This window comes from Phallusia mammillata, chromosome 2 (assembly GCF_965637545.1).
Source record: "Phallusia mammillata chromosome 2, kaPhaMamm4.hap1.1, whole genome shotgun sequence".
Classification (NCBI taxonomy): Eukaryota; Metazoa; Chordata; class Ascidiacea; order Phlebobranchia; family Ascidiidae; genus Phallusia; species Phallusia mammillata.
The window spans coordinates 7,037,224-7,060,979 of NC_137253.1; the positions used below are offsets into that span (position 1 = coordinate 7,037,224).

Below are 23,756 nucleotides of genomic sequence, written 5' to 3' on the forward strand. Positions count from 1 at the left end.
GAACTCGTTGAATGGCTACACTAGCCAATGCGGTCGATCTCTCGTCACCAGCTGCACTGATGATACCTTATAAGTCGAAACAGTGTGCACTGTCTGGTGCAAAGAATTTTTTGCAAAAAATTTGAATATTGGCGCATGCAGAAAAGGTAAAAAAATTACTATACTGAACTTAAGTCTAAGTGCGCGAAAAAAGGGCAACAGCTAATGTATCATAAAACACAATGCATGGCATCTAATCTTCATGAGCTTTACAACGCTACCATGTTTGTTTAAAGTCTTTGTTCAAAAAAGTATAGGTGCTTTGGTTCACAGATCACGGTTTTAAATATTCACATTAAGACGATGCAAGTTTGTATCTTATATCTTCTTGCAGAAAATATAGATGCTCTTTTCAAGGCGCTCTCTTTCTTGGTAAATCCGGGTTTATTTTGAACTGTTAAGTGACAATAAGTTTGATCCAGCTGTTTTCCAGCATAGAATATTTGATATTTCATAATTGTGTGAGATAAGGCGTCGGATGCTAGCTTGGGATACGCCACTCAAAATCCCAAATCTGATAATTAAAACAATAACTTTGATGCGACAGATCCCAAAAGCGCGCACTGCTTATTGGCGAAAAACGCTTGACGGATTTTTCCTCATGTCATGCCAAGAACGATAGTTTGATTGCGTTCTGAAGGCATTTGTCGCCTATTGTCTGCTTCGCCATATGACTTGGTGAAATAAATAAGGATCAATTTTCTGCCATGGCACATTGCTTTCATTGCAAGCTACTGGGTGAGTCAGTAACTTGGTTTCTGGTATTTTGCCGTACCAAGCTTACGTTACTTAAAGTGTGGTTAAATGTTTTCTATTTGAGAATCGTAAACAGTAAGTTAAAAAACGTGATGGGGTGGGTATGTTCTGTTTTCAATGTGTTAACAAACCCCAATGTGTATGTGCTTTTATCCTGGCGTGTGGTGTTTTGCTTTATGCAATGCCTTATTTTTATTATATATATATTTAGATTGCAAGCAAGAAAGATGAAGAGTTCAGTGCTGTTGCTGCTTCTTCTGGCAATTTGCCTTTTGGTCCCTGATACCGAAGCTTGGTAAGTTTTTGTTCATATTGTGGTATTCCAGGCTCAGATGTGTTAAAACCTTTGTTAATTTTACATTTCGTTCTAGCAACTGATTGCACTTTGTATGAACTAATTGGGTGTCAGGCAAAAAATAAGCAAGCCCGCAATAATCTCAATTTGTCGCAGGCGCCGCAGGCGCCGCAGGCGCCGCCGATATTATTCGCGACGCCGATACTATTACCGACGCCGACGATACTACTACAGACGTCGCCGATATTACTGCGGCGATTCTGCTGAACCCGAGGAAGAGAACAATGAAGAAGGAAATGAAGGCGAAGGAGAGGGAGGTTAGACAAGCGTCTTATACTGTAATGATCTTTAAAGGATTCGACTCTGATATCTTACATGCAAGCTGCATAATCAACGCGTAATTTGAGGCCATGCGTCATAGAGCCCTTACATAGGCCAACGTTTACATGTCTACTTTAATTACAGTTTGGGTTATAGTAGTTGATCGTTTAAACTTAAATGATCCATGCGCTTTGTACATGAATGTGTATTTTAACGACTCTTTCTTCTCTCACATATAGACATGAACGCACCAGACATGAATGACCAGATGACCCAGGATTTCATGCGTGACTTGAATGAACCAAATACTGAAGAGTAAACTCTTATTGTTGATTATGCCGATTTGAAAAATAAATTCTTGTTGGTGCATTTGTTGTTTCGTTTATTTTGACTTCTCTAAACGTCTTGAAACAGTCTGAGTGATTTCATTATTACGGGAGGCTTTTAAGTCACTTTAACGGTGTGATTTGTATATCACCGACTTGTGTATTTGAGGGGATAACGCGTGAGAAAAAAAGGTTAAAAAACATCGATCGAAACATCTTTGACAGAAATTTTGGAAAATAACGTTTTTTTTAATAGACTTCCTTGATTTAAAAAAACAAAATTGCGTTACACAAGTCGTTTCTAAACTTGTCATACCGTCCTTAAAGCACAAAACAAAGCAAAAAACGTAACGCCTCCTTTCATGTCTTGCATGGAGTTAAATGAACTGTTGAAAAATGTTTTTTTATCCAGTTAATTGTGGTTACCTAAATGGTACACTATATAACATATCTCAGGTGCTTAAAATGTTAAAATAAACGAGTCAAGTCATAATCAAAATATGTACATATGTTTTTAGGTGATGCAAGGCACTTGTGCCATAATTACTCCTACTGTTGCATGTAGCCTATATTCTCGATATAAGATGTTTCCGGATATATTATCTGAATCTAGAAGGTACACGAACCATACTCAAAACCCCATAGTTGCGCGAGAGTAATAACAAATAAGAATCACTATAGGCTATTTCACAAGTTTATTTGGTCTGAAACTGTGGTTTTCAATTTTATACTGATCGCTTCTGACAACGTATTCTATCGCGGCTTCAACATGAACCTGTTTGGATGGATAGACCATGGGCTATAGGGCTAAACTAGCAAGGTTAGCAATACGAAAAGAATGTGCAAGTCTTGAGTTTGCCCAAACCTGAACTGATCAGTTAAATCATTTAAAATGCATTGTATGATTTGACTTGAAACAAGTTTATGTCAGATAGCTAGTCGCGTTGCACATTAAATCTCCGGCGTACCACAGTTTGAAAACCACTGCTCTATAACATTTGATTTTTCATAATTGTGTAAGATAAGTATAGGCGTCCGATGCTAGGGATACGCCACTCAAAATACCGGCTCTGACAATTAAAACAACACCTTTGATGCGACAGTTCCCAAAAGCGTGCATTGCCTATTGGCGAAAAACTCTTGACGCATTTTTCCTCGTGTCACGCCAAGAACGATAGCTTGATTGCATTCTGAAGTCATTTGTCGGCTATTGTCTGCTTCGCCATATGACTTGGGTAAATAAATAAGGACGATTTTTCTGCCACGCCACAATTCTTTCATTAGACATATGTCCGTTGGATTTGGAATTACAAGCCCAAAACCTGACCCAAAAAGCGCGTCCCGACTTACGACCCCGATTAAATAACTGCTTGTTTTCAAAATTTTGCAATACAAGTAAACAAAACTTTAAATGCATAAAGAAGAATTTATTTTTCGAATCCGCGCCACAAACAACGAATGTCTACTCGTCATGGTTGGGTTCATCCATGTCACGGTTGAAATCCTGCATCATTTGAATTTCCATGTCAGGTTCGTTCATGTCTGGTTTAGAAGAAAACAAGTCAAAATATTAAATCTTATATAACTGCATTTAATACGACAATACAATTAATACAATTTAATACAATATATCGTTACTTGTATCGGCCCTGAAGCGTTAAAACAGACCAGGTACACTTGCATGCAAATTATACTTCACCAGGCCTGTTTCAGACATTTTGTCGAGTCAATTTGCTAGTGCCAAAACTTATTTACAAGTTAATATTATAAATGTTGTTCAAAAACTTGTGACTCGTTTCAAAGTGTGTTAAACCGCGTTTGAATTCAATTAACAACTGAAACCAACGGGTTTGAAATGCCCATTAAACGTTACCTATCTTAAACATAACAAAAACACTTAACTCTTACCCATTTCTTCTTGGCCCTCACTTCCCTCTTCGTTGTTTTCATCTTCTGCGGGAGCCGAGTCGCCGTAGTAATAGTGACGACGTCTGGCATAATAATGTCGGCGTCGATGGTAGTATCGGCGACGTCGGGCGTAGTAACGGCGCCTGCGAAACCTGTGACAAAAGAGCATTTTACCGAGCTGAAATACAAATCACCCAAAAGGTAAAATTGATAAAGATATAATAAACAGTATGTACAGGTTTTTGGAACATGGCTTATATAAACCGTAATCACTTTAGATTTGTTTCATGTAGGCTTAACATCGGTTGCTAAACCCGAAAGTACAAACTCAATATCCGTTCCAAACCAGAAATATATTTTTAAAAGCCCACACGATTTTTTTAAATCTTAGCCCAAACCAAGCCCGTTTTCATATTGAAGCTCGAACCCGACTCGGAAAGTCCGGCCCACTTGCAACTCTGAGCTACCTCCACCAAACATCTTGAAATGCAATAAATGTTTCGAACTAAATTAAAAAACGAGACTTACAATCCGGCTTCGCTTTCGGTGAACAAAAGGCAAATTGCCAGAAGAAGCAACAACAGCACAGCGCTTTTCATCTTTCTTGCTTGTAATCTAAAATTAAAAAAACACACATCGAACTTACACATCATAAGCGTATGCGTTCTAAAATTCATCGGACCAAAATGCGTTCTAAGTTATTCCACATTACAGTAAGTTACGTTAATCAAAGCGAAAATCTCACACACCAAACACGCGAAATAAATTCAATCCACCAAGTCCTTAACTTACCCAGTAGATTGCAAATAAAGCAATGGGTGTAATGACAGCAAATTTGTCTGTATTTATGTGCACAATCATATGGGTAACAGACAATTACCGGTTACTGCCCTGAAATAGATTGACAAACGCTTTTTGGTGAATCGAATACTCTTTGTCGGAGAACAGCTGGTGTCCCGTAAAAACGGCCATTCGACATTTCAATTTGCACAGAAAAAGTTAAAAATATTATGTGCAATGTAAAAGTTCTAATAGCCAAAAAAGGCCGCATGTTTTGTTCTGTTACATTTCGGGAAATGCACATGTCATCATCGGTGATATATTATACGGCTAAATCAGTCACACTTTTTTATTCACCTTGGTCGCTAAAAACTTGCTAAAATGTGCGAAATGAAAAAGATTTGCTGAATTGTAGTAAATCGTTTAGGCTCACCTGATTCGTGCGTTTGTACATGAAGCAGTTATTTTGAAAAGATTTTTTGGTCTTGTTTTGAAACACTAGACACGAATTCATATTGAATAAAAACAGGAACAAAACTTTTTTCATGAAGCCTGTGTAAACAAATTAAGAACACCAATTGTGGAAACGCATGCAATTTGACGTATTACTTGTACATAAGCTGCCTGACAGTTTTGCTTTTGATTGAGCTACAGGTTTGGCTTAATACGCTGATATAGTTTTGTTGTTAAAAAAATGTGCAGTTCCTACTCATTCTTTGAACTTGCCTCATTTGTACGGTAGAACTACTAACACTGAGCTTGGGCTGGCCCCCGCTCTGAGAATTTCTGGTAGGTGGCGCTAAGGAGCATAGGCGTTTATGGTGCTGACTCAGCAATTATTCTTACCATAAACCCAAACTGCTGTAACAGCACCATAAACGCCTATGCTCCTTAGCGCCACCTACCAGAAATTCCCAGAGCGGGGGCCAGCCCAAGCTCAGTGTTAGTAGCTCTACCCATTTGTACAGCTGGAACAGCACTTACAAAATTTGTAAGCAAACCAAAAAAGCATAATATTTGATATTTCGGGTATTCTTAATTGCGACACTGACATCCATTAGCAAGATACGTCATCTGTATTATTATGCAGCATAATCATTTCTCAGTTAAAGATAATCTTGCGAAATGGATATCGAATTCAAATCGTAGCAAAATCATTTGAAATCTGTATGAGTACAACACATTTTCTATTACCGTATTTAAAAATATTTCCTCGACACTTGTTTGAACGCCGCCGTTGATTTAATAAATGCATTTTATGTACATTTTAAATTACCGTTTTTCAGTTGTAATTAACTTTTGTAATTAGCTTCTGGCATTGGGTACGCTAAAGGTTTGCTTAACTTTTCAAGATTTAAAAACTTGCTTCTCTAAGGTATACTGGACAAAAGTTATGTCGTTTAGATAGATGTTGTGAGTTTTTATGACCTAAATCAAAAATGAAACACCAATAGCATCAACAAAAATTTATTTCAAAATAACGTCATGGACAACAATGGGATCATTCACATCATGTAAGTTGCGTCTACTGGTCGCCCCAATCTTCTTGGCCCCAGTCGTTCTTTCCCCAATCGTTTTTACCCCAATCTTCTTTACCCCAGTCGTTTTTACCCCAGTCGTCCTTGCCCCAATCGTTTTCACCCCAATCTTTGCCCCAATCACTTTTACCCCAATCTTCTTTGCCCCAATCGTTTTTACCCCAATCTGGATTGCCCCAATCGCTTTTACCCCAGTCGTCCTTGCCCCAGTCGTTTTTACCCCAATCTGGCACTTTCATATCTGTAAAAACATTTAAAGTATAGTTAAAAGATCCATCTCTGTTAAAAAACATAAATATTTAATCCAACATATTAATTGACTTTCATACAAATAATGTACAACTATAATGAAATTGGATTCAATCTATTTAATTTTGTTTTCTTGCCCAAAGATATAGACATAAAAAAGGTCCAAAGATATAAATTCCCTCAATGAAACACATATCTCTAATGAGTTTTACGTATTAAAGTATAAAAGTGAATAAAATATGTTGTTAGGTGTTGAACGTATTTTCCTCATGAAAGAGTGTCGCTAAAACCTACCAGATGTCAGCTTATGATTAAAACATGCATGTTGACTCGACTTAAACAACATAAAACATATTTCTTACCCGTTTCTTTATCGTCTGGTTTTCCCTCTTCGTTATTTTCATCTTCTGCAGGAGCCGAGTCGCCGTAGTAATAATGCCGGCGTCTCGCATAATAATGTCGGCGTCGGCGATGGTAGTATCGGCGACGTCGGGCATAGTAACGGCGCCTACGGGACCTGTAACAAATAATATCATGGGTTTGAACTAAATTCTGTAACGCAACGAGATAGAAGACGGGACACGTGATGACCCGTTTATTATATAAATCTGAAATGGTTTGTTGCACGTAGAATTGTAAGCCAGGCTTGTCTTTGTCGGGTAGAAAAAAATTGCATAGGCTCTTTTGCAATATTGTTAAATCTAAAATTTAACGATCTGTCTTGTTACAGGAAAAAAAATAGGCAAACAAATGCAAACTGTTAAACATTTCCTAACACATGTAATCTTTAATTATTTTCTTTGAGAGGTTAAAATTGTAAAAAGTTTGCAATAAACGGGACTGATTTAAGCATGAATTACCATTTGGCCACTTGTGTGGCTAAATTTCTGATGGTAAATCAAAACTTTCTAGTTCCGTTTCGGACTTTTAAAAAATGAAGGAATAGGGTCGGACTTTCGACGTGTCCGTTGGGTTCGGGCCACATATTTAAACCATACTGCAAGCTGCTGGGACTTACCAGCCGGCTTCGGTTTCAGTGAGCAACAGGCAAATTGCCAGAAGAAGCAATAGCAGCATATAACTCTTCATCTTTCTTGCCTTGCAATCTGTAAGTACAAAAAAACTACCCATTGCATTAAGCAAAACAGCAAACCCGACCAGTGTTGCAGAAAATTTTCGCTTAAGCGATTTTCAGTATAGCTATTTAACATTCCTCATATTCCTAAAATTACATAACGTTGAAACAAAATCGTTGTAATTAATTGCTTAAATACAACCCACCACTTACCCAGTAGCTTGCAAGAAAAGCAATGTGTGAGATTGCCGCAAATTTTCTTGTATTTATCTGCCTAGTCATATGGGCGAGCAGACAATAGCCGCTTACTCCCCTTTGGTCAATCGGCTGTTCGAAGAACAAATCGATTCCCGAGAAATCGGCCATTCGATACATCAGCCTGCACCGAAGAATTCTAAATCTCGTGTGGTGTATAATGACCAAAAAAATCCCGTGTGGAGTATAATGACTCGCAAAAATGCGACATGCTGTATTTTGAAACATTTCGAAAATGCATATGCCATAATGCATGATACAGAATGCCGCTTTTGTTGGTCTGGTCATGGACTACATGATAGAAAGAAGAGGTCCCAAAGATTAATTAAAATACCTAATTGTTTAAAAGTAAATTGATTGAAAATGCATTTGTCTTTTTTACATCATACACCTTACAGGTCATCATCTGACGTTGTCATCAATCTTGCAATCCTGCACCATTGCCCATTGCTCACAACATGTCAACACGCATGACAAGCTCTACTACGCATAAATTTTATCTAACATGAACGATAAACTAATTGGAATTGATTTTTAAATAAAGTATTTGGCCAATTGACTCGTTTGTATAAAACTAATGCAGAATGGATTAATTCAAAGTTATGGACTGGTGTGAAACTGGTGTGCATCTACAGCTTACACGTCTAATGTTGGTTACAGTGGTCCTCGGTTCACAAAGTTTGAGCAACTGAGCTTGTCACTTATATGATTTTACGCTAAATTCGCAATAGAGTATTGTTTCAAGTCGAACAACTCCGGTTTATTTAAGGTCTTGGCATATTTTCGACTAAAGATACTGCTGGCTTCGTGATTGACGCGCTAGAATAAATCCACAATGTTAATATCCTTAAGACGTCAATCATCAATGCGCTAGCCTCAAATCAACTCAAATCGGTTCATAACAAAGACTGACACATTACGGAGAACCCGAAAACAGCCTGGTGCTTGCAATATGTTTTGACGCCTTTTATTGAATTGATTTGTCAATAAATCATTTAACAACGGATAGCAGTGATAACAAGCCGACAGTCGACCATATTTGATTCGAAATTCGACAACTGATTTTGGCAAACTTCAGGAAGCTTTTGAATGACAACTTCCGTTCTAAAGTTTTCAAATCATAATTCCTACTGACAGTTGATTCGCTCATTGTTCGTTATTCATGTGTACCAAAGTTGTCAATTCCATACAACAGGCTAAATATGTGACGCTTTTTAGAGCAAGGGGCATTGTTTTTAAACCTTCTGAAGGGCGACATTTTGAGGTCTCAATAAATTAACGATTTTAGAGACACTTTTGTTTGAAATAATTTCACTGCAAAGCTCATTGTTCATGGAATCTTATGCACTACAGCTGCCAATCACCTACACAAAGTTATAAGCACATAAATTATCAGAGTTGAATGAGGACTTTTATGCCCAACCCGATATTTAAAAAACATAAGGCCCGAATGCTGTTCTGAAGTGAGATTGTCCAAAAGGAAATTCACAAATGTGGTCAAGTGTAAAGTTAGACCTGAACCAAGCCCGTTATTTTCAATTTAAAGCCCAGACCTGATCCGCCTTAAAAAACTCACTAAAACTCACTAAAACTCACTAAAACTCACTAAAACTCACTGTACACTGTGGAAGTCATTGCGTAACAAAATTATTTTTAGAAATATACTTTTGAATTCCTACAAACATAATTTTACATTGTAAGGGAATTGGACGAAACAACAGCTTTTAAAACACCTAGGTGTCACCATAGTGAAAGTAATTTGTATGTGTGAAAAAAAACGTTTTTAATATGTTTCCTAATTTTTTACATTGAATATAATTTAAGCTTAGCCCCTGTTAGCTTATTTATTCATGCCACGTAAGGCAGCCTAATATCAGCGCAATAGTACAATATCTTTAGTATATTATATTTTCAGATGTTAATTCTCTTTGCCTGATTAATTGGGAAACGAATTCCATCTGCTTCCTGCTATTTAAGTGGGTGCCTTTTTTCGCGTTTTTGTATTTAGACTGTTAAGCTGTCAACTTCCAATTGAGACAAATTTATTTCCTAAAATTTAGAAATAATTGGTGTACATTGGGTTTGAGTTGAGTTGAGTTGAGTTGAGTTTATTTCGCTTGGTGAAAGACAACATAGCAACACAATTGCACTAAAACAATCACCAAGCCGGAAATAGCTGCGCAACGTTGAAACGTTATGAAGCGCAAAAAACTGTCGGGCACAATTGGTGGATAGTGGTACAACGCGCTGCAGCTACACCGTATTATAAGGCGTTATGTGTTGGGTGCTCACAAGAAAGTGAGTCTGGCGCAGAGTGAGTATAACACTACTGGGGGGAAACGATGGTGGGACCAGTCGCGGGGGCCCTAGAATCTAACCACCCGTGTTAGGGAAAGAGGGTGGCTTTACTATAATGCTTTTGAATTTTGCATACTCATGCTGGTTTGTGGGCAAGCGTGGCCAATGGAACTTCAGTCCACGATGCTAAATAATTTGTTTGTGTGGCTCGCAATTTGATTTAGGAACGTCTACAAAATAACGGACAACAAAAATTCGGCATTTATTTTGCTGCAATTGGCAAATACAATCACGTGATTATTCGTCACGAATGGGTGTGTAACGTCTACTTCAGTGCTCCTGGTGGGCACGGACGTCCACTCTGGTACTTCTATTTGATTCCAAAACGCGCCTGCCAAATCCCAACTACAGGCTTCTTCCCGCTAACACTCCACACAAGGTTGTAACAGTTTATTTGAAACAAAGCCTTTGATGGCTTCAATTAGCAGGATGCAGTTACTTCTAGACTGGCGGACGGTTTTCTAAAGTAAATATCATGGCATAAACACAATGAAAAACGCCGGTTTACAGTATAACACTCTTACCGAAACGTTTTTGACCAGGACTCTTAACAGTTTAACAGTTATTGTCGACGATCAAATCAAGTCAAACTGTAAATAACAGAGTACACTTTAGACCAGGCACATTGTCACAACAAAGGCTTAACAATACAACACAATGGCTATTGGCATAATGTTGACCAAGATAAACAAGCAAATAAAACAACACTTACCAAAAACAACTTATTGGTCACGAATTACTGGCAGACTTTATGTGCGCAGCAACACGAAACAAGTTACTTCAGATTTTACAGATAATTTACTTAATATTCCTGAAAAACAAACTACAGTAGTTTCCTAGACACAAGAAACGAACTACTGACGTTTCCAGCAAATTTGTCGAACACGAGGCGCGAAACTATCCACATGATAGCGCTATTTACACTGAAATTTACAATATGGGAACACGGTAGACAAAACAGTAATTTGCGATGTAACAGGGTGTATCCATATCATGATCGAAATCCCTCACAATGGCATCGGGAGTGTTCAAATTGATTTCTAAAAAACAATAGTAGATTTAGCAAAACAACAGAAATTTTCTGTATGTTGTGATAGACAAAACATTTTAACCATGCATATATACTTATGCAATGGACTTCGCTCAACATTTCCTACAAGAAAAAAATTTTCTAGTTTGTGACAGGAATTACCTTCCAGTGGTTCTCAACCTGTGGTGCGAAAAATTCATCAGATGGTACGCGATCAGTGCACGAGAACCACTGCCTTAAACTAACTTACAAACCAAGATTTCACGTTATTGGTTTGTTTAACTTTTTTGGCTAAGCATGTGCTTGTATTGTAATGCGCTTTGCCCATTGTGTTGCTTGTTTGTGAAGAACTATTTGTTATGTTGGATTTTAGTTATACGATGTCAAAAACGCCTAAAATTTTAATCTAATTATTCCCTGCAAAATTTCAAATTATTTCTTTGGAAATTGTAAAGATTATGATTTCTGTGTTTACGTTTTGGAGTCGAGATTACGTGAGGTTGTCGCCCGTTTGTCTCGTGGTGTGGCTAGATTGCTGTGTGTGTTTTGTATCTGTAATTATCGTGTTTAATCGTTGGATTCTATTTGAATAAGATCGTACAGGCAAACTAAGGTAATAATAAAACTGATTTGGTGACCTACAAAAAGTGTGGAACGTTACAGAAATCAAATCCAATAACCCTATGAATAAGAATCACTGAGCTAGAAGTTAAAGTTTTATTTCACGATTCCTATATTGAACCACAGCTCTAGTTTACTCCTAAGAAACCCACAATGGGCGACATTTTAAGGAGACAAACCAAATACGTTAAAACAATACCCCAGAAAAAAATCTAGGGAAAACCCAATCTAATTTGACAATCTTGACCACAACTGCATGTAAACTTCGGAAAATCTACTGATGCAAGAACTTACACCAGACAAGTTTGCTAAATAAAGCATTCGCAAAAATTTCAAAATCAATATGTTAAAAAAATGATAAAAATGCCGACTGTAACAGCGAGAACATGTTCCGCTTGGCCGATTTAAGCTCTCCTTATTCGTGACGTATGTAAATATTCATTCGTTAGAGAGCATGTGCTTTGAACGCCACGTTTTTGTGAGCTGCATTATTTGCTAGTTTTGCGTCAAGTTAAGTGAATTTACCCTAATTGATTGTGTCTATTTTGTTTATAGTGAAACTGTAAATGCTAACAGCAATAGCTAAAATGCTGAATTGTTAGTTGTGGAACCTCTAGCCTCGTGCAAGTAAAGCCCTGGTTACCCAACAGTTGGTATGTTTTATGTTTTCATATTATTTAATTAATGTGTACTTAAACTATAACAGGTTTTAAAAGTGATTGGAAGAATTTTGAATGTAAAATGTGACTGATTAATGTGGATTTAATTTAAGACCTGTGTGTACTGTTCAAACTGCTTATTGTCCGATTATCGTTATGACGTCATAATGTATACGTATGGCTTATCTGTGTTATGTATGGTTCTCGACTCTCGTTACGCATGAGTTAGTCTGACGCGATACCACGCTTTATTTCAGGACTTTGTAGTCTGTTTTGTCTGGAAAAGATCGAAATAATCATGGCAGTAGGCATTGCAGTGTGCCCGAGTGTATTTCAGGCAATAGAAATTTTAAAATTAGCAACGAACGCGAAATTTCTACTGTTTGTGTTCGGAAAACTAGCTCTTGCCAAAACCCTAATTGAAAAAACACGCAGAGAGCAGTCAACAAGGATACAAAAAAAACGTAAATTGCCGTAAATATGCTTAAAATCTTAATATCACTAAATGACATGCTTTTTTCTATACAGTGCAGCAGCCAGTTTGTACTTAATGCCCGCAGATATTGTTGTACATAGCAGATCTAAGACATCTTTGGCCATGGTGCTAAACCACGTTTGAATAAATGGATGAATATTTTGTGATGTCAGAATAACATGTTGACTCAACTAGTTGCTTGTATCAGGTAAAAATTAAGTCATGTTTGTCAAAAAAAATGTAATGACTAATCAGAATTCATTTTTTGCAATGTTGTTTTGAAAGCAAAAAATGCAGAGTATGTTGATTGGAAATGGTATCTGTGCCTGATGCTCAACAAAATGCACTATGTCAAATACTGGGTAAAATTCCAGTTTTTGCTTTGGTCATTTTATTAGTGTTTCTGAAAAGTGAACAATATCAATCTGTGTTGTTACTAGCTGCACTGTGAGACCTTGCTGGTTAAAAAGTGTGTACAGTCTATAAACAACTTATTATCAGGAACAAACTGTAGATTAATTGCTAAATGTATGTTTGCTAAATGTTGTCTTGTATGTTTTATCAAGATGTTGTGTTATGATTGTAGCTTGCAAAAAAACACGACATGCCCTGAGTACAAGTATGTTGAAATTCAAAACAATTTGAATATGTGATCCTTCGCACATTTTCATAGGATGTGTTGGATGATTTTTTTGAGACAGTGTAAGTTGATTTATTGCTTGTGGGTGTATATGTTTGTATGAATAACAAAACAAATAGTCACACAGTTTGTAATTTTATGTGAAGACAACTGGAATATCGATATTAAAAAATATAAGAAGGAAACACCACATTTGGAAATGAAAATACCTAGACAGAATTGTCGGATAAACCACTCCTAAAGTTGCTGACATAGTGGGAAAGACAAAAAACTATCACAGAATCAAAATTAAAAGTGCCATGTTTCTTGTTACGTTCCTTGCTAAATTTAGGTACAAATAGCCTGTGAAGAATGTAAACTGTTCTGATGCCTGTTTAAACAATCGCCATTTCAAGCAGAGGAATGATGAGTTTATGTCATTGACATCGTATAAATGTTGAATAATGGTTTGTAGATGTTAATTTTTTTCTTCTTTGTGTGACGCACAATTTTTTTCTGTCCTGATGGCGCACAATGACGTCTGCAACCTTCAGTTGTTTTGCTGCTTCCAACTATGACATATTTATTTGAAAATAAACCATGAGCGTAATTGCGGATACTCATTGATGATTTTGTTGGGATGGTTGCATTTGGTATCCACGCCTAATCATACTTTAACTTCGTTAGGTAAAATTCGTTTTACAAAATCGAGAGTCTTGTCGCTTGTGGACTGCATGGCAAGTTCTGTGTCAAGTCGTCCTGGAATGTCAAACAGTTCACTAAGCAACTTATCAGTAATTTTACTGCCCGACATACTTTGTAAGGTAAACCTCCTGCTGGGAAATAAAAAAATGTTATAAAACGAAACGACATCACAGTAAAAATCACAGTAGCCTATTTGTCGCCTGCCGCTGTTGATATTTTTCCTCATCGTGTCAGTGTTACTCAAGCGTGACGAAGCCTATTGGTTCTATGTTGTTTAGAATTTTATGGTTACAGGCTTACAGCTATTAGGGTTGGGGTGAGGTTTCAGGTATAATCCACTGCTAATAAAAAAAATGCGTTTGTTCCGCTGTTTACCGTCATTAAGCAAACTTTTTTGTTGTGTGTTGTTGTGTTAGTACTGAGTAGCTTTGTCAAAAACGTGTTGAACCAAATCTCATCGACGAGAAAAAGGCAAGTCACGTGGTCGTCGTCACGCTTCATGTCAGTCGCGTGTCAGACTTTGTTTCCTGAACTTTCAAGAGAAAGGGTCTGTCTGAATACTGGGTAAATATTTGACTTTGTGGAGCCAGCTGGCTGGTTATACAGTTGTTGTATTGAGGTACAAGCCTAATGGACAGATTCAGTGCTACACAAGGGAAATTTAACGTGTCAGGCTGTTAACTGCTAGTAAGTGTATTGTTAGTTGGAACTTTTGGGAAGTAAATAGTTAAGTTTTGCTTTAGCTGCATGATGTAGGTTCTCAGTTGTAACAAATATGTTCTGGGCTACTTGACTTGGAGGCAGAAAGTGAAATATAATAAGATAACCGTTTGCTTGTTTGTGCTTAAGCAATAACTTTATGAGGAATGTAATAGCCTTTAAAATACTATGTTAGCAAAGGCTTATGCTATTACCATCATGACGCACTTCCTGTGTTTGTTTGTTTAGTTTGAAACTTGTTACTTCAGCATGTGATTTGGGCCTCAAATTAAATTGTTTGTGTTGCTTTTTTATGCAACGTTGGTCGTCTTACTAAGTCTTATTTGCATCTTAATTAGAGATAACTAATGCATAGGTACGTTCCAAAGGCGGTTTGTAACGTCACAGACAAGAACAAAGAATAGTATTTGTTCACGAACAATTCCCTTCTTTTGTTACTTGTAATAGAGCAAAGGGGCATTAGTTGGTAGTGGACGCACTCATCAGTCATCATAAGGCGCCGAGTTTTGCAAAAAAGCAAGTTGGGAAACTAAGTGTCACATTAAGTGACGAAAACTCAAACCCCAATAAAAGTCCAATAGAATGCAACGTTCGTCAAAAGAAAAGAATTGAAATGTTTAAAAAATATTTAGTTTCAAAATAGTTGCTGTAACGATTTTAATTGGTTTATTAACGTTCAAAAATGTTTCGTCAAGTTGTTGTTGCTTTATATCACCTAAGATAACCAATTATTACAGATCATTATTGTACATCGTACACTTTAATGGCAAAACATGCTTTACGTCACAAAGTACTAACGAAAACAGGCTGTTTTCCAGTTTGGGGAAATGCTGCGTCAGGGCTTGTAAGGCATGTGGCCCTCGCACGTGATTATTAAGATTATCCGGCCTCAAAAAGTTTGGTGACCCCAGATCTAAATGATAATTTGATACGCCGGTCCTATTTATGTATTTGTTATCTTGAAAGACAACCTATAAACTTAAAAATTCAACGTGTTTATCACAGGTATGTGTATCAGTATGTATGGGTAATTTTGGTCAATTTTTACTACAAACTACCCTAGACCTAAAAAATGGATAGTAACCTGTTGATACACAACAACCCAAGCACAGAGCATGGAGATACGTTAATACGAGAAACAGACCTTGGACAAAAAGCTGTCTTTGTAAGTTTAACGAGTCTGTCTGCAAGCACTTTGGAAAGAGAAAATTTCTTGAGCTCTGTTTGTGTGCGATCGGAAATTTTAAGTTTTCTGGAAAAAGAAACTTTCCTTGTCTCGGAAGATGATCAAGAAAATGGGTTTGAACTTCGTCAGATTGGTTCCCGAAAAAGTACAAACAAAACCAATAATGAAATTTTGCTTAAGCCTGTGTTTGTACGACTCGAAAGACTAACTAAAGGCACTCTCGAAAAAGGAAACTTTCTTTTACCTCATTCTCATCACGATGGTAAGGACAAATGTTTAGCTACGAATATTTCCGAGAAAGGTATCAACATTTCCAGCAGTTTGAAAATCTTTACATGTGATGTTTGTGAAAAAGCATATCATCAACCAGGCCTATTAAACGTTCATATGAGAATACATACTCGTGAAAAGCCTCACCAATGCCAAATTTGCAACAAAACATTTAGGACAAAAAGTATGTTAACGGCTCATATAAAACTTCACAGCGACGCAAAACCCTTTAAATGTGAATTCTGCGGCAAGACGTTTAAACAGGCATCAAACTGCAAAATTCATAAGCTGATTCACAAGGAAAAACAGTTTAAATGTGAACTTTGTAATAAATCGTTTCGCCATAAACAGTACCTACACACTCATTCGTTAATTCATACCGGGATTAAACCCTTTGAGTGCGATTTATGTGACAAACGCTTTAGTACAAGGTGCAATTTGAAAATTCACCAGTCGGTTCACACCGAAGAGAAGCCGTTCCAGTGTGATTTATGTGGAAAAACTTTTAGCTCAAAGCCGGGCAAAAAACATCACATGATGATACATACTGGAGACCGGCCTCACAAATGTGATGTGTGTGACAAAAGATTCGTTTTGGCCGGAGCTCTCAAGCAACACCGACTGATCCACACTGGTGAAAAACCATTTAAGTGTCATGTTTGTGGAAGACAATTTCGTAACAAACACCATCTAAAACGCCACTCTCTGACCCATTCCGGTGAAAAACCGTTTGAATGTCATATTTGTAAGAAGAGACTAACAACGAAGATCGTTTTAAGAGACCATCTCAACATTCACGCTGGTGAAAAACCTTACGCCTGTCATATTTGTGAAAAACGTTTTAGAACGAGAGCCAACCTTCGTGTACATTACGTGGTTCACAGCGACCAGATGCCCTTTATGTGCGAGATTTGTAAAAAGCGTTTCAAAACGAAAAAAGAATTGAAACGACATGCAGCTACACACAACGAACAGAAGAATTACAAATGTAGTGTTTGTAACAAACGCTTCAAAACTCCTGGATATGTGAGCAAGCATATGATTGTACACACCGGCAAGAAACCTTAGTCCTAAGTGTAATGTGTGTGAAAAACGTCTACGTACTCCCCTCTCAACTCGCGAATGACAAATGATTCTGACCAGAAACAATTGAAGTGTAATTTTTTTAAAAAGCGATTCAAACGAAATAAGATGACAAAACTGCACATTATTGTATCTCATAGGAAAATGAATCACAAATGTGATGTATGTGAAAAACGGTTTATTACTGCTGGACTTCTAAAGCTAGATATCATGGGAAGGACAAACTGTATTAATGTGATGTATGTGAAAGAATGTTTCTTAAAAAAAGGTGCATGTTAGGCCACAAGCAAAAGTCACTTGAACCACTTAGTTCGTTAGATAAAGCTGCCAGGCCCTCTTATTATTTTTTGCATCCTTCTGTCTTTATAGTTTTGGTTTCACGATTCGGGTTTAATGCCCTTTTTTTCTTTTAATGCCATGATCCCTCTTTCCAACACACCAAAACCACCTGACGACGTGGTCGCACTGTCAGTGTGTCTAAGAAGAAGTAAACAATTTTCTTCTTTAACTGAAAAATTGCTGCAACTTTACAAATGATGCAGCAAACTTTTAGTTTTCTCCATTGCACAAGATTAGGGGCCATGCATGTATAACCTGCTGTAACCTCTTTGACCATATGGCACGAAAAAATCCAATCCAGACAAAACAATTGAAAAACAATTAATGATTTTGTTTTATCTTGTGTATGTCGATAAATTTGTCATAATTGATGTTCGAAATATAATTTAAGCAGAAGTGTGCTTTTGTCGTGTAACAGAATTGTGTTTTTTGACAAACCTGTATGTATGTTGCTATAAAACAGCTGTTCTCAAACTGGGGTCCGTAAGGCAGTTTTGGGGGGACCGCGAAACGGTTGAAGTAATTCTATAATCTTATTTAGCGTTAGTTTGTGCCACTGAATAAGTGTAAATTAAAATTAGAATTGAGAATCGACTGTCTCCATTGCTAAACAATAGCCTAAAAACATTCCAGCTAAAGGACCGCGAGCCCTCGAAATAATGGCAAAGGGACCGTTTTGAAAAAATAATGAACAAGTTTGAGAACCACTGCTATAAAACGTCCTGAGAATATTCTTTGTGATTTTCGTACTGTCTACGAGATAAACGCCAATACCGTTACACTTTTTTTGTGCCAAGTTCAGTTACTTTTTTCTGTTCGTTTTTAATTTTAAGTTTATCACACGTTTTTCTTTATTTGTTTTAACCAGGAGACGACATGGTAATCGTTTATCGGTCGGTCGACACAGTACAAGAATACGGATCGATTACAGTCAATAATGTTGTTTAAAAAAAGGTTTTAATGTTAAAGCAGGTATTTTGTTTAATTAATTTTAAAAGAAGTAGCGGCACTTAGTGGTAGGCTGTTATGATTTTTGCATCCGCGTTGTTTCGCAGCATATGGAGCCGCTAAATCTGTCGGGCACGTGAAAAGAGAGCTTACTTGCAATCATCCGACAAAACTAGACAATAGTCTAAGCCAGTGGCTCTCAACTTGTGGTCCATAGGACGTTAATCATATTTTGTGCTGAATTGAAAATAGGGGATAGTTGCATATAATTTAATGAATATTAATGAAAAAAAACTTATTCAAGTTACAACTTGTTGTCATCTGTTGTCCCTCCTTAAAGCTGAATTATGTATTGAAATGAGCTTGGCCGAATGATCCGGCGTGCCACACCCATACGCATACATAAAAAAACCTGATCGGGATTCGTCCCCGGGAGCATCCCAGGTTCAAACACCGTGAAAAAGAAAATATTTAAGCAACATGCTTGTGGTGGACGCTTTTTTATTCAACAATGGATACGTCCACGAATTAGTCTGATGGTTCATGGCCTGAAACGAGTTGAAAACAACTAGTCTAAGTTATAATGCTTTTCAAATGTTGGGAGTGACAATTTTCTAGAAGTCTTATCTATTGAAAGTTCCTCGAATAATGCAAATAGATCCGAACAGTTTGTTAAACTTCCGTCGCCTACTTGCATGTTGCTAGCATCAAATGAAGATCCTTAATGAGTAGGCCTACATAGTCAAAATTATTTCGTGTATGTTATGAAAAAGAACCGAAACATACGTTCTTATCCTTTTTCTCGCGTTTGCTTCTTGGTTAATAACAGAATAATATTTTTCTTACAATGCATTTTTACAAATCTGTATGCAAAACAAAATTCGAAATAAATTCCTGTTTACTCTAACAGCTGCTGAAAACGCAAACTCACATTTCACTTCGGATAAATATATTTTTTCGCCAAACTCACCAAAAACAATGACAATTATATGATGAAATCATCCAACAGTATACACCCAAAATGTGTTATTATGCTCATGTTGTACGTAACTTTGTTGACAACATAGTACTGACGAGTGAGCTTAATATTGTTCAAAACACTATGGATTAAATAACACAGTAGATATACTAAAAATACCTCATGTTGGTCCCACATTTAGCTAATTCCTATAGGTGGCGCAAAGAGCTAAAATATTGATTATGCATCTTGAAAAGCTTTATTTGGTTTAGCCTACATGGAAACTTATTTTTATAGTTAATTTTAATTTTAAACAAAGAAAATACCTCACCCACACCCACGTAGTTCTAACCGTCAGGATTTTTAAAGATATACCGTTTTCAATAGATATTCGTGCCTTTGCGCCACCTTTTGAAATTAATCTGAATGTTCGGCTTACGTGAGGTATGGTGTTAGTAGAATAACCCAAGCCTTTATTTATCTTGGTGTACTCAGGAAAAAATAAAGGAACACAAGCAAGTTGGACTTTCATTCGACCACTCGTTTTGGCCAACACATATATTGGAGCTTTGTCCGCTTAGTTTTCCTTCTGCGCAAGTGTAATCCACATTACTGCCTTGCTCGAACGGACCAGCAGGGGCTGAGGTGGCAGATGGATGCTCTGGAGCTTCATCGCATGCTGCACACGAAAACATTATGAGTTAAGATCAATGCGTCAATGTTAATCTTACAAACAAATTCGTGTGGTAAACGCACGAATATAGCAAAAACACGGGAAAGTTGAATGAAAACGTACTAACACCATACCTGTCGGCAACCTCACTTTAAGCTAAATACCGATGGGTGGCGTAAAGAGCACAAATCCGAATTAAATCAATATACAGTAAACTTCGGTTAAATCGGATTCGGTTAATCCGAAACTTCGCCTAATTCGGACAAAATCTGAGGTGCAAATGATTTGTAATGTGGTAAGGCTTTAACTAATCGACATTTATTAATTTGGATCTTTGCCTAATTCATTATTTTTGCTTCGATTAGAATTTTTGTGGGTTGGGATAAGGTAAATAAATCAAAACAAACTTTAAAACTTAGTTCATAAAATAATTTTTCAAAAACTTTCTGACCCTACCTTCTTTAGCTGCGAAATAAGTTAACCTTTTGCGCCACTTATCGGAGTTAAGTTAAATGTGGATATACCCTGGGGTGTGGCGTTATTAGCTCTACCGCAGTTAAAGACATGATTAAATAGCAGAACACATGATTTTCAACCTTTTAACTGCTGAATTTATTTTGATAAAAAATTAACGTTTGGACATTGTCTTGCTCTTTGAGGTTTTGATAAAGATGGGAAAAATTGTCTGGGAAAGTTGTTAAGTATAAATTTTTCTACAATTTAAAAGTTAAGATTTAATGGAGTTCCATTATGAAATCAAATTTATTCAGGTATTACGTAGGACCTTTTTTGTGTTTTAGCTATTAACATCACACTTGTTTAGACTTACTGCCACACAAGTTGCAAGATTTGAGGCAAAATTCCATACTGGTATATGTGTAGCTCGGGTTAGTGCAGTATCTAAAATCCACATTATCCGTACAGTCTTGGTGGTCAACACAATCTGAAACCGAAACAACTAGATAAGTCATGTGGTATTGACAGCTACTTGCTAAGAGGTTACATACCCACAAAATAGCTTATGAATTCGGTTTACTAAATTGCGAACGCAATTGTGGAGCTTCAGTCGTTTTTAGATTGTAGTAGAGACGTTTCGTTTCAAATGTGTCATACAGTTATCTCCTATAGGACGTCAAAAGTTTGGTTGCTTGGCAATAAAAATCTACTGTGACTGCAATTATTGCTGAAGTTATTGAAAGATCATTTCATAATGAGCAACATGACAAAAACTTTGGATGCGTCAAGGATTTTGTAAGTCGAATAGTAATTAGTCGAATAATATAATCTGCTTAATGGAGATACCTTGGTAGCAGACGGGTGCTGGATTACACCACACATTATTGGTGCACAGGTTAGTCATAGATCCACCGAGAACACGTCGCGGGTTGCACTGATATGTCACATTGCTCCCTGTGGCGTAGTCTCTGTTTTCTGGGTTGATACCGTCGCTTACAATCATGGGAGGTGGACCGCATGCATTAGCTGCAACCAAATTAGATTAGTTATGTATTTATCATACAAGAAGCTTACGCACAACGAAAAAAAAGCATTTGATTTGCGTTCGTTCAAGATCACGCTAGCCTTTAACTAGTACGTAGTTTTTTGATCACTATAGTAATGATTTACAAATTCACTTACATGTGTTGCATGCAGGAAGAACAGTCAAATTCCAGTAAGGGCTTCCGTTTGTCATGCAAGTGCTCACTTTATCGCCTATCTCCTCAGCAGATTGGTCGACGCATTCGTACGTGATCGTGTCACCCACCTTGTAAGGACCATCCGGGGTGATAGAAAGAGAGGGATCAGAAATTGGATCAGGACATTCTAACAAAAAACCGTAGGTCAGCTATTAAACACATCTATTTTACGAAATTATACGACCAATGTGCCATGCAGTAGGTTTGAATTTGATAATCATATTTGATAAAATCGGAGAATTATGGTTTATAAAGCTACCTTGTATGCATGTAGGTGCAGTATCTACAGCCCAGGAGCCGTCCACCTGACAAGTATTGAATTCGGCACCATCCAGAATGTAGTTTATATCACACGCATACGTCACAGTGACACCTGCTTGATGGGTCGTTCCGCTTGGGTCGTTTCCACCATTAGAGGCAATCGTGGGCATTCCAGTGCAGGGGGTGTCTGGGCAGAAACAATAATTAACGTAAGGTGACATTAAGTTCCAAAGAAATCAGGAAACGTATTTGCAACCTTGTTAAGTTGATTGCTCCACAAAAGTTGTGTTAACGTTGTTATAATTATTAGATTTCAACGACATATCTTGGGGCCCATGCCCAATATTACACTTATATTTAATACTTGATTACCGTATTATGGTAAGTCCAAATTGCGTGCCAACATACTTAAAGAGTGTAACAAACTGCATAAACACGCCCTGAAATCCGGCTATGTGGCATAAAATTATTACTCATCGAGGGAAAAGGAAAAATCACATTTTACTTACCATCACAAGATACTGGATTACATGTTTTGTAGCAAACACTCATAATGTTAGCTTGGACGCACCATCCTTGGTTTGAGTAAGCTGCGCAAACGGCCGCTGAATTTGTATCCACACACTCTGATAAAAATTATTAATTATGTCACAGCGTCACACAATTTGTAAAAAAAGAAACAAGACATATATTCTTAATTTTAACTTATCATGTAATTGACTGAAAGCAAACAAACTTGTACAATTTGTCCTCTGCATGTTAAAAACTACTATAAATCTTTTTGACAGATCAACTGAAGTATAATTATCTATAAATTATCACACCCCACAAAATATTAGCCTTGTTGACCACAACGACGAAGTGATATTTAAAAACGTGGTGATATTTAATCCAACTTATACAAAAAAGCCAAATCAAGTTAGTTTAAACTATAATTTCATGTGCACATTCAAACGTTTGTTTGCGATACTTTAATGTTTAACCTCATCAGTGACTGTATGTTAGACATTGTGATACATACCGTTACATTGACTAACACTAAAGAAAGTCAGGAGCACGAAAACAATGATCTTCATAGTGAGATTGTAAGCAATTGACTTCACCAACAAGTTAAACATATACACATTCAGAAGTACGTTGACAAAATGCTATTGTTTTGGCAAATAAAGATTGTATTAGCGTTTTTAAATGGCACTCAAAATATATAGTCCAAATTTATGACCATAAAAAGACGAGCAGCAGTATTCTAGTTTTTAACAAAGCCTGTCATTTCATATATTATTCCACAAACACTCAAGGGCGCAATGAAGCTTATAAATAACGAATCTATGTTATTGCTATAAACCTTAGCTTACATTTGTTGTTTAGTCAAGCTCACATGTTCTATACATTCTTAATATTCCCGTAGCTTATAGCAGCTCACAACCAAGCAATCACACAATGCATAACACTAAACATCGGCTCTACAGTGACGATTTGCATTGGAGGTATCTGATTGGTTAAAATCCTTTGCAGTGCGGAACATTGCTTCCTCGGAACAATCACAGGACGTTGTTTGTCCGCATTAATCCAGTTAGCGTCGGTATGCCGTGTACATCTAATTACGATTATT

At 37.0% G+C, this 23,756-nt stretch overlaps 5 protein-coding genes and 1 long non-coding RNA gene across 7 annotated transcripts; 2 read left to right on the forward strand and 4 right to left on the reverse strand.

Annotated features, from left to right (window-relative positions):
* The first annotated feature begins 675 nt into the window (after positions 1-675).
* LOC145215295 (uncharacterized) lies at positions 676-1,822 on the forward strand. Of its 2 annotated transcripts, none has more exons than XM_080083988.1 (4): positions 676-777; positions 1,007-1,090; positions 1,247-1,407; positions 1,651-1,822. In XM_080083988.1, exons 2-4 carry the CDS (start codon positions 1,023-1,025, stop codon positions 1,728-1,730), a joined length of 309 nt encoding a protein of 102 aa, XP_079940114.1. In that variant the 5' UTR covers positions 676-777; positions 1,007-1,022; the 3' UTR covers positions 1,731-1,822. The 2 variants fall into 2 exon arrangements, with proteins under 2 accessions (XP_079940114.1, XP_079940115.1); XM_080083989.1 differs by having other exon boundaries at positions 1,256-1,407.
* Positions 1,823-3,183: 1,361 nt separating this feature from the next.
* On the reverse strand, positions 3,184-4,244 carry LOC145212889 (uncharacterized). Its single transcript, XM_080081136.1, has 3 exons — positions 4,174-4,244; positions 3,646-3,797; positions 3,184-3,279 (listed from the first exon to the last, which is right to left on the reverse strand). Exons 1-3 carry the CDS (start codon positions 4,242-4,244, stop codon positions 3,200-3,202), a joined length of 303 nt encoding a protein of 100 aa, XP_079937262.1. The 3' UTR covers positions 3,184-3,199.
* A 1,632-nt stretch (positions 4,245-5,876) lies between these two features.
* LOC145215291 (uncharacterized) lies at positions 5,877-7,523 on the reverse strand. Its single transcript, XM_080083983.1, has 4 exons — positions 7,501-7,523; positions 7,231-7,318; positions 6,575-6,729; positions 5,877-6,204 (listed from the first exon to the last, which is right to left on the reverse strand). The coding sequence occupies exons 2-4, from the start codon at positions 7,299-7,301 to the stop codon at positions 5,951-5,953; spliced, it is 480 nt and encodes a 159-aa protein (XP_079940109.1). The 5' UTR covers positions 7,302-7,318; positions 7,501-7,523; the 3' UTR covers positions 5,877-5,950.
* Positions 7,524-10,275: 2,752 nt separating this feature from the next.
* Positions 10,276-10,872, reverse strand: LOC145215307 (uncharacterized). Its single transcript, XR_013857256.1, has 2 exons — positions 10,425-10,872; positions 10,276-10,361 (listed from the first exon to the last, which is right to left on the reverse strand). It is a non-coding gene; the product is annotated as an uncharacterized LOC145215307 (long non-coding RNA).
* A 4,842-nt stretch (positions 10,873-15,714) lies between these two features.
* LOC145215269 (uncharacterized) lies at positions 15,715-18,008 on the forward strand. The gene has a single exon (XM_080083960.1). The coding sequence runs from the start codon at positions 15,802-15,804 to the stop codon at positions 17,251-17,253; it is 1,452 nt and encodes a 483-aa protein (XP_079940086.1). The 5' UTR covers positions 15,715-15,801; the 3' UTR covers positions 17,254-18,008.
* A 1,479-nt stretch (positions 18,009-19,487) lies between these two features.
* On the reverse strand, positions 19,488-23,738 carry LOC145215280 (coagulation factor XIII B chain-like). Its single transcript, XM_080083973.1, has 7 exons — positions 23,166-23,738; positions 22,654-22,770; positions 22,143-22,331; positions 21,825-22,010; positions 21,489-21,668; positions 21,016-21,129; positions 19,488-20,192 (listed from the first exon to the last, which is right to left on the reverse strand). The coding sequence occupies exons 1-7, from the start codon at positions 23,260-23,262 to the stop codon at positions 20,005-20,007; spliced, it is 1,071 nt and encodes a 356-aa protein (XP_079940099.1). The 5' UTR covers positions 23,263-23,738; the 3' UTR covers positions 19,488-20,004.
* Between the last annotated feature and the right edge of the window lie 18 nt (positions 23,739-23,756).

Excerpts from the sequence above, each read along its gene's own strand:
- LOC145215269 (XM_080083960.1), top strand. The coding sequence starts at position 15,802 with ATGGATAGTAACCTGTTGATACACAACAACCCAAGCACAGAGCATGGA.
- LOC145212889 (XM_080081136.1), bottom strand. The coding sequence starts at position 4,244 with ATGAAAAGCGCTGTGCTGTTGTTGCTTCTTCTGGCAATTTGCCTTTTG. Across the intron at positions 3,798-4,173 it reads ACCGAAAGCGAAGCCGGATT|GTTTCGCAGGCGCCGTTACT; the intron begins GTAAGTCTCGTT and ends CTTTTGTCACAG. Across the intron at positions 3,280-3,645 it reads TGAGGGCCAAGAAGAAATGG|ACATGAACGAACCTGACATG; the intron begins GTAAGAGTTAAG and ends CTTCTAAACCAG.
- LOC145215295 (XM_080083988.1), top strand. The coding sequence starts at position 1,023 with ATGAAGAGTTCAGTGCTGTTGCTGCTTCTTCTGGCAATTTGCCTTTTG. Across the intron at positions 1,091-1,246 it reads GTCCCTGATACCGAAGCTTG|GCGCCGCAGGCGCCGCAGGC; the intron begins GTAAGTTTTTGT and ends AATTTGTCGCAG. Across the intron at positions 1,408-1,650 it reads TGAAGGCGAAGGAGAGGGAG|ACATGAACGCACCAGACATG; the intron begins GTTAGACAAGCG and ends TCTCACATATAG.
- LOC145215280 (XM_080083973.1), bottom strand. The coding sequence starts at position 23,262 with ATGTTTAACTTGTTGGTGAAGTCAATTGCTTACAATCTCACTATGAAG. Across the intron at positions 21,669-21,824 it reads TCTTCCTGCATGCAACACAT|CTAATGCATGCGGTCCACCT; the intron begins GTAAGTGAATTT and ends ATTTGGTTGCAG. Across the intron at positions 20,193-21,015 it reads ATCTTGCAACTTGTGTGGCA|CATGCGATGAAGCTCCAGAG; the intron begins GTAAGTCTAAAC and ends TTTCGTGTGCAG.
- LOC145215291 (XM_080083983.1), bottom strand. The coding sequence starts at position 7,301 with ATGAAGAGTTATATGCTGCTATTGCTTCTTCTGGCAATTTGCCTGTTG. Across the intron at positions 6,730-7,230 it reads ACTGAAACCGAAGCCGGCTG|GTCCCGTAGGCGCCGTTACT; the intron begins GTAAGTCCCAGC and ends TATTTGTTACAG. Across the intron at positions 6,205-6,574 it reads ACCAGACGATAAAGAAACGG|ATATGAAAGTGCCAGATTGG; the intron begins GTAAGAAATATG and ends ATGTTTTTACAG.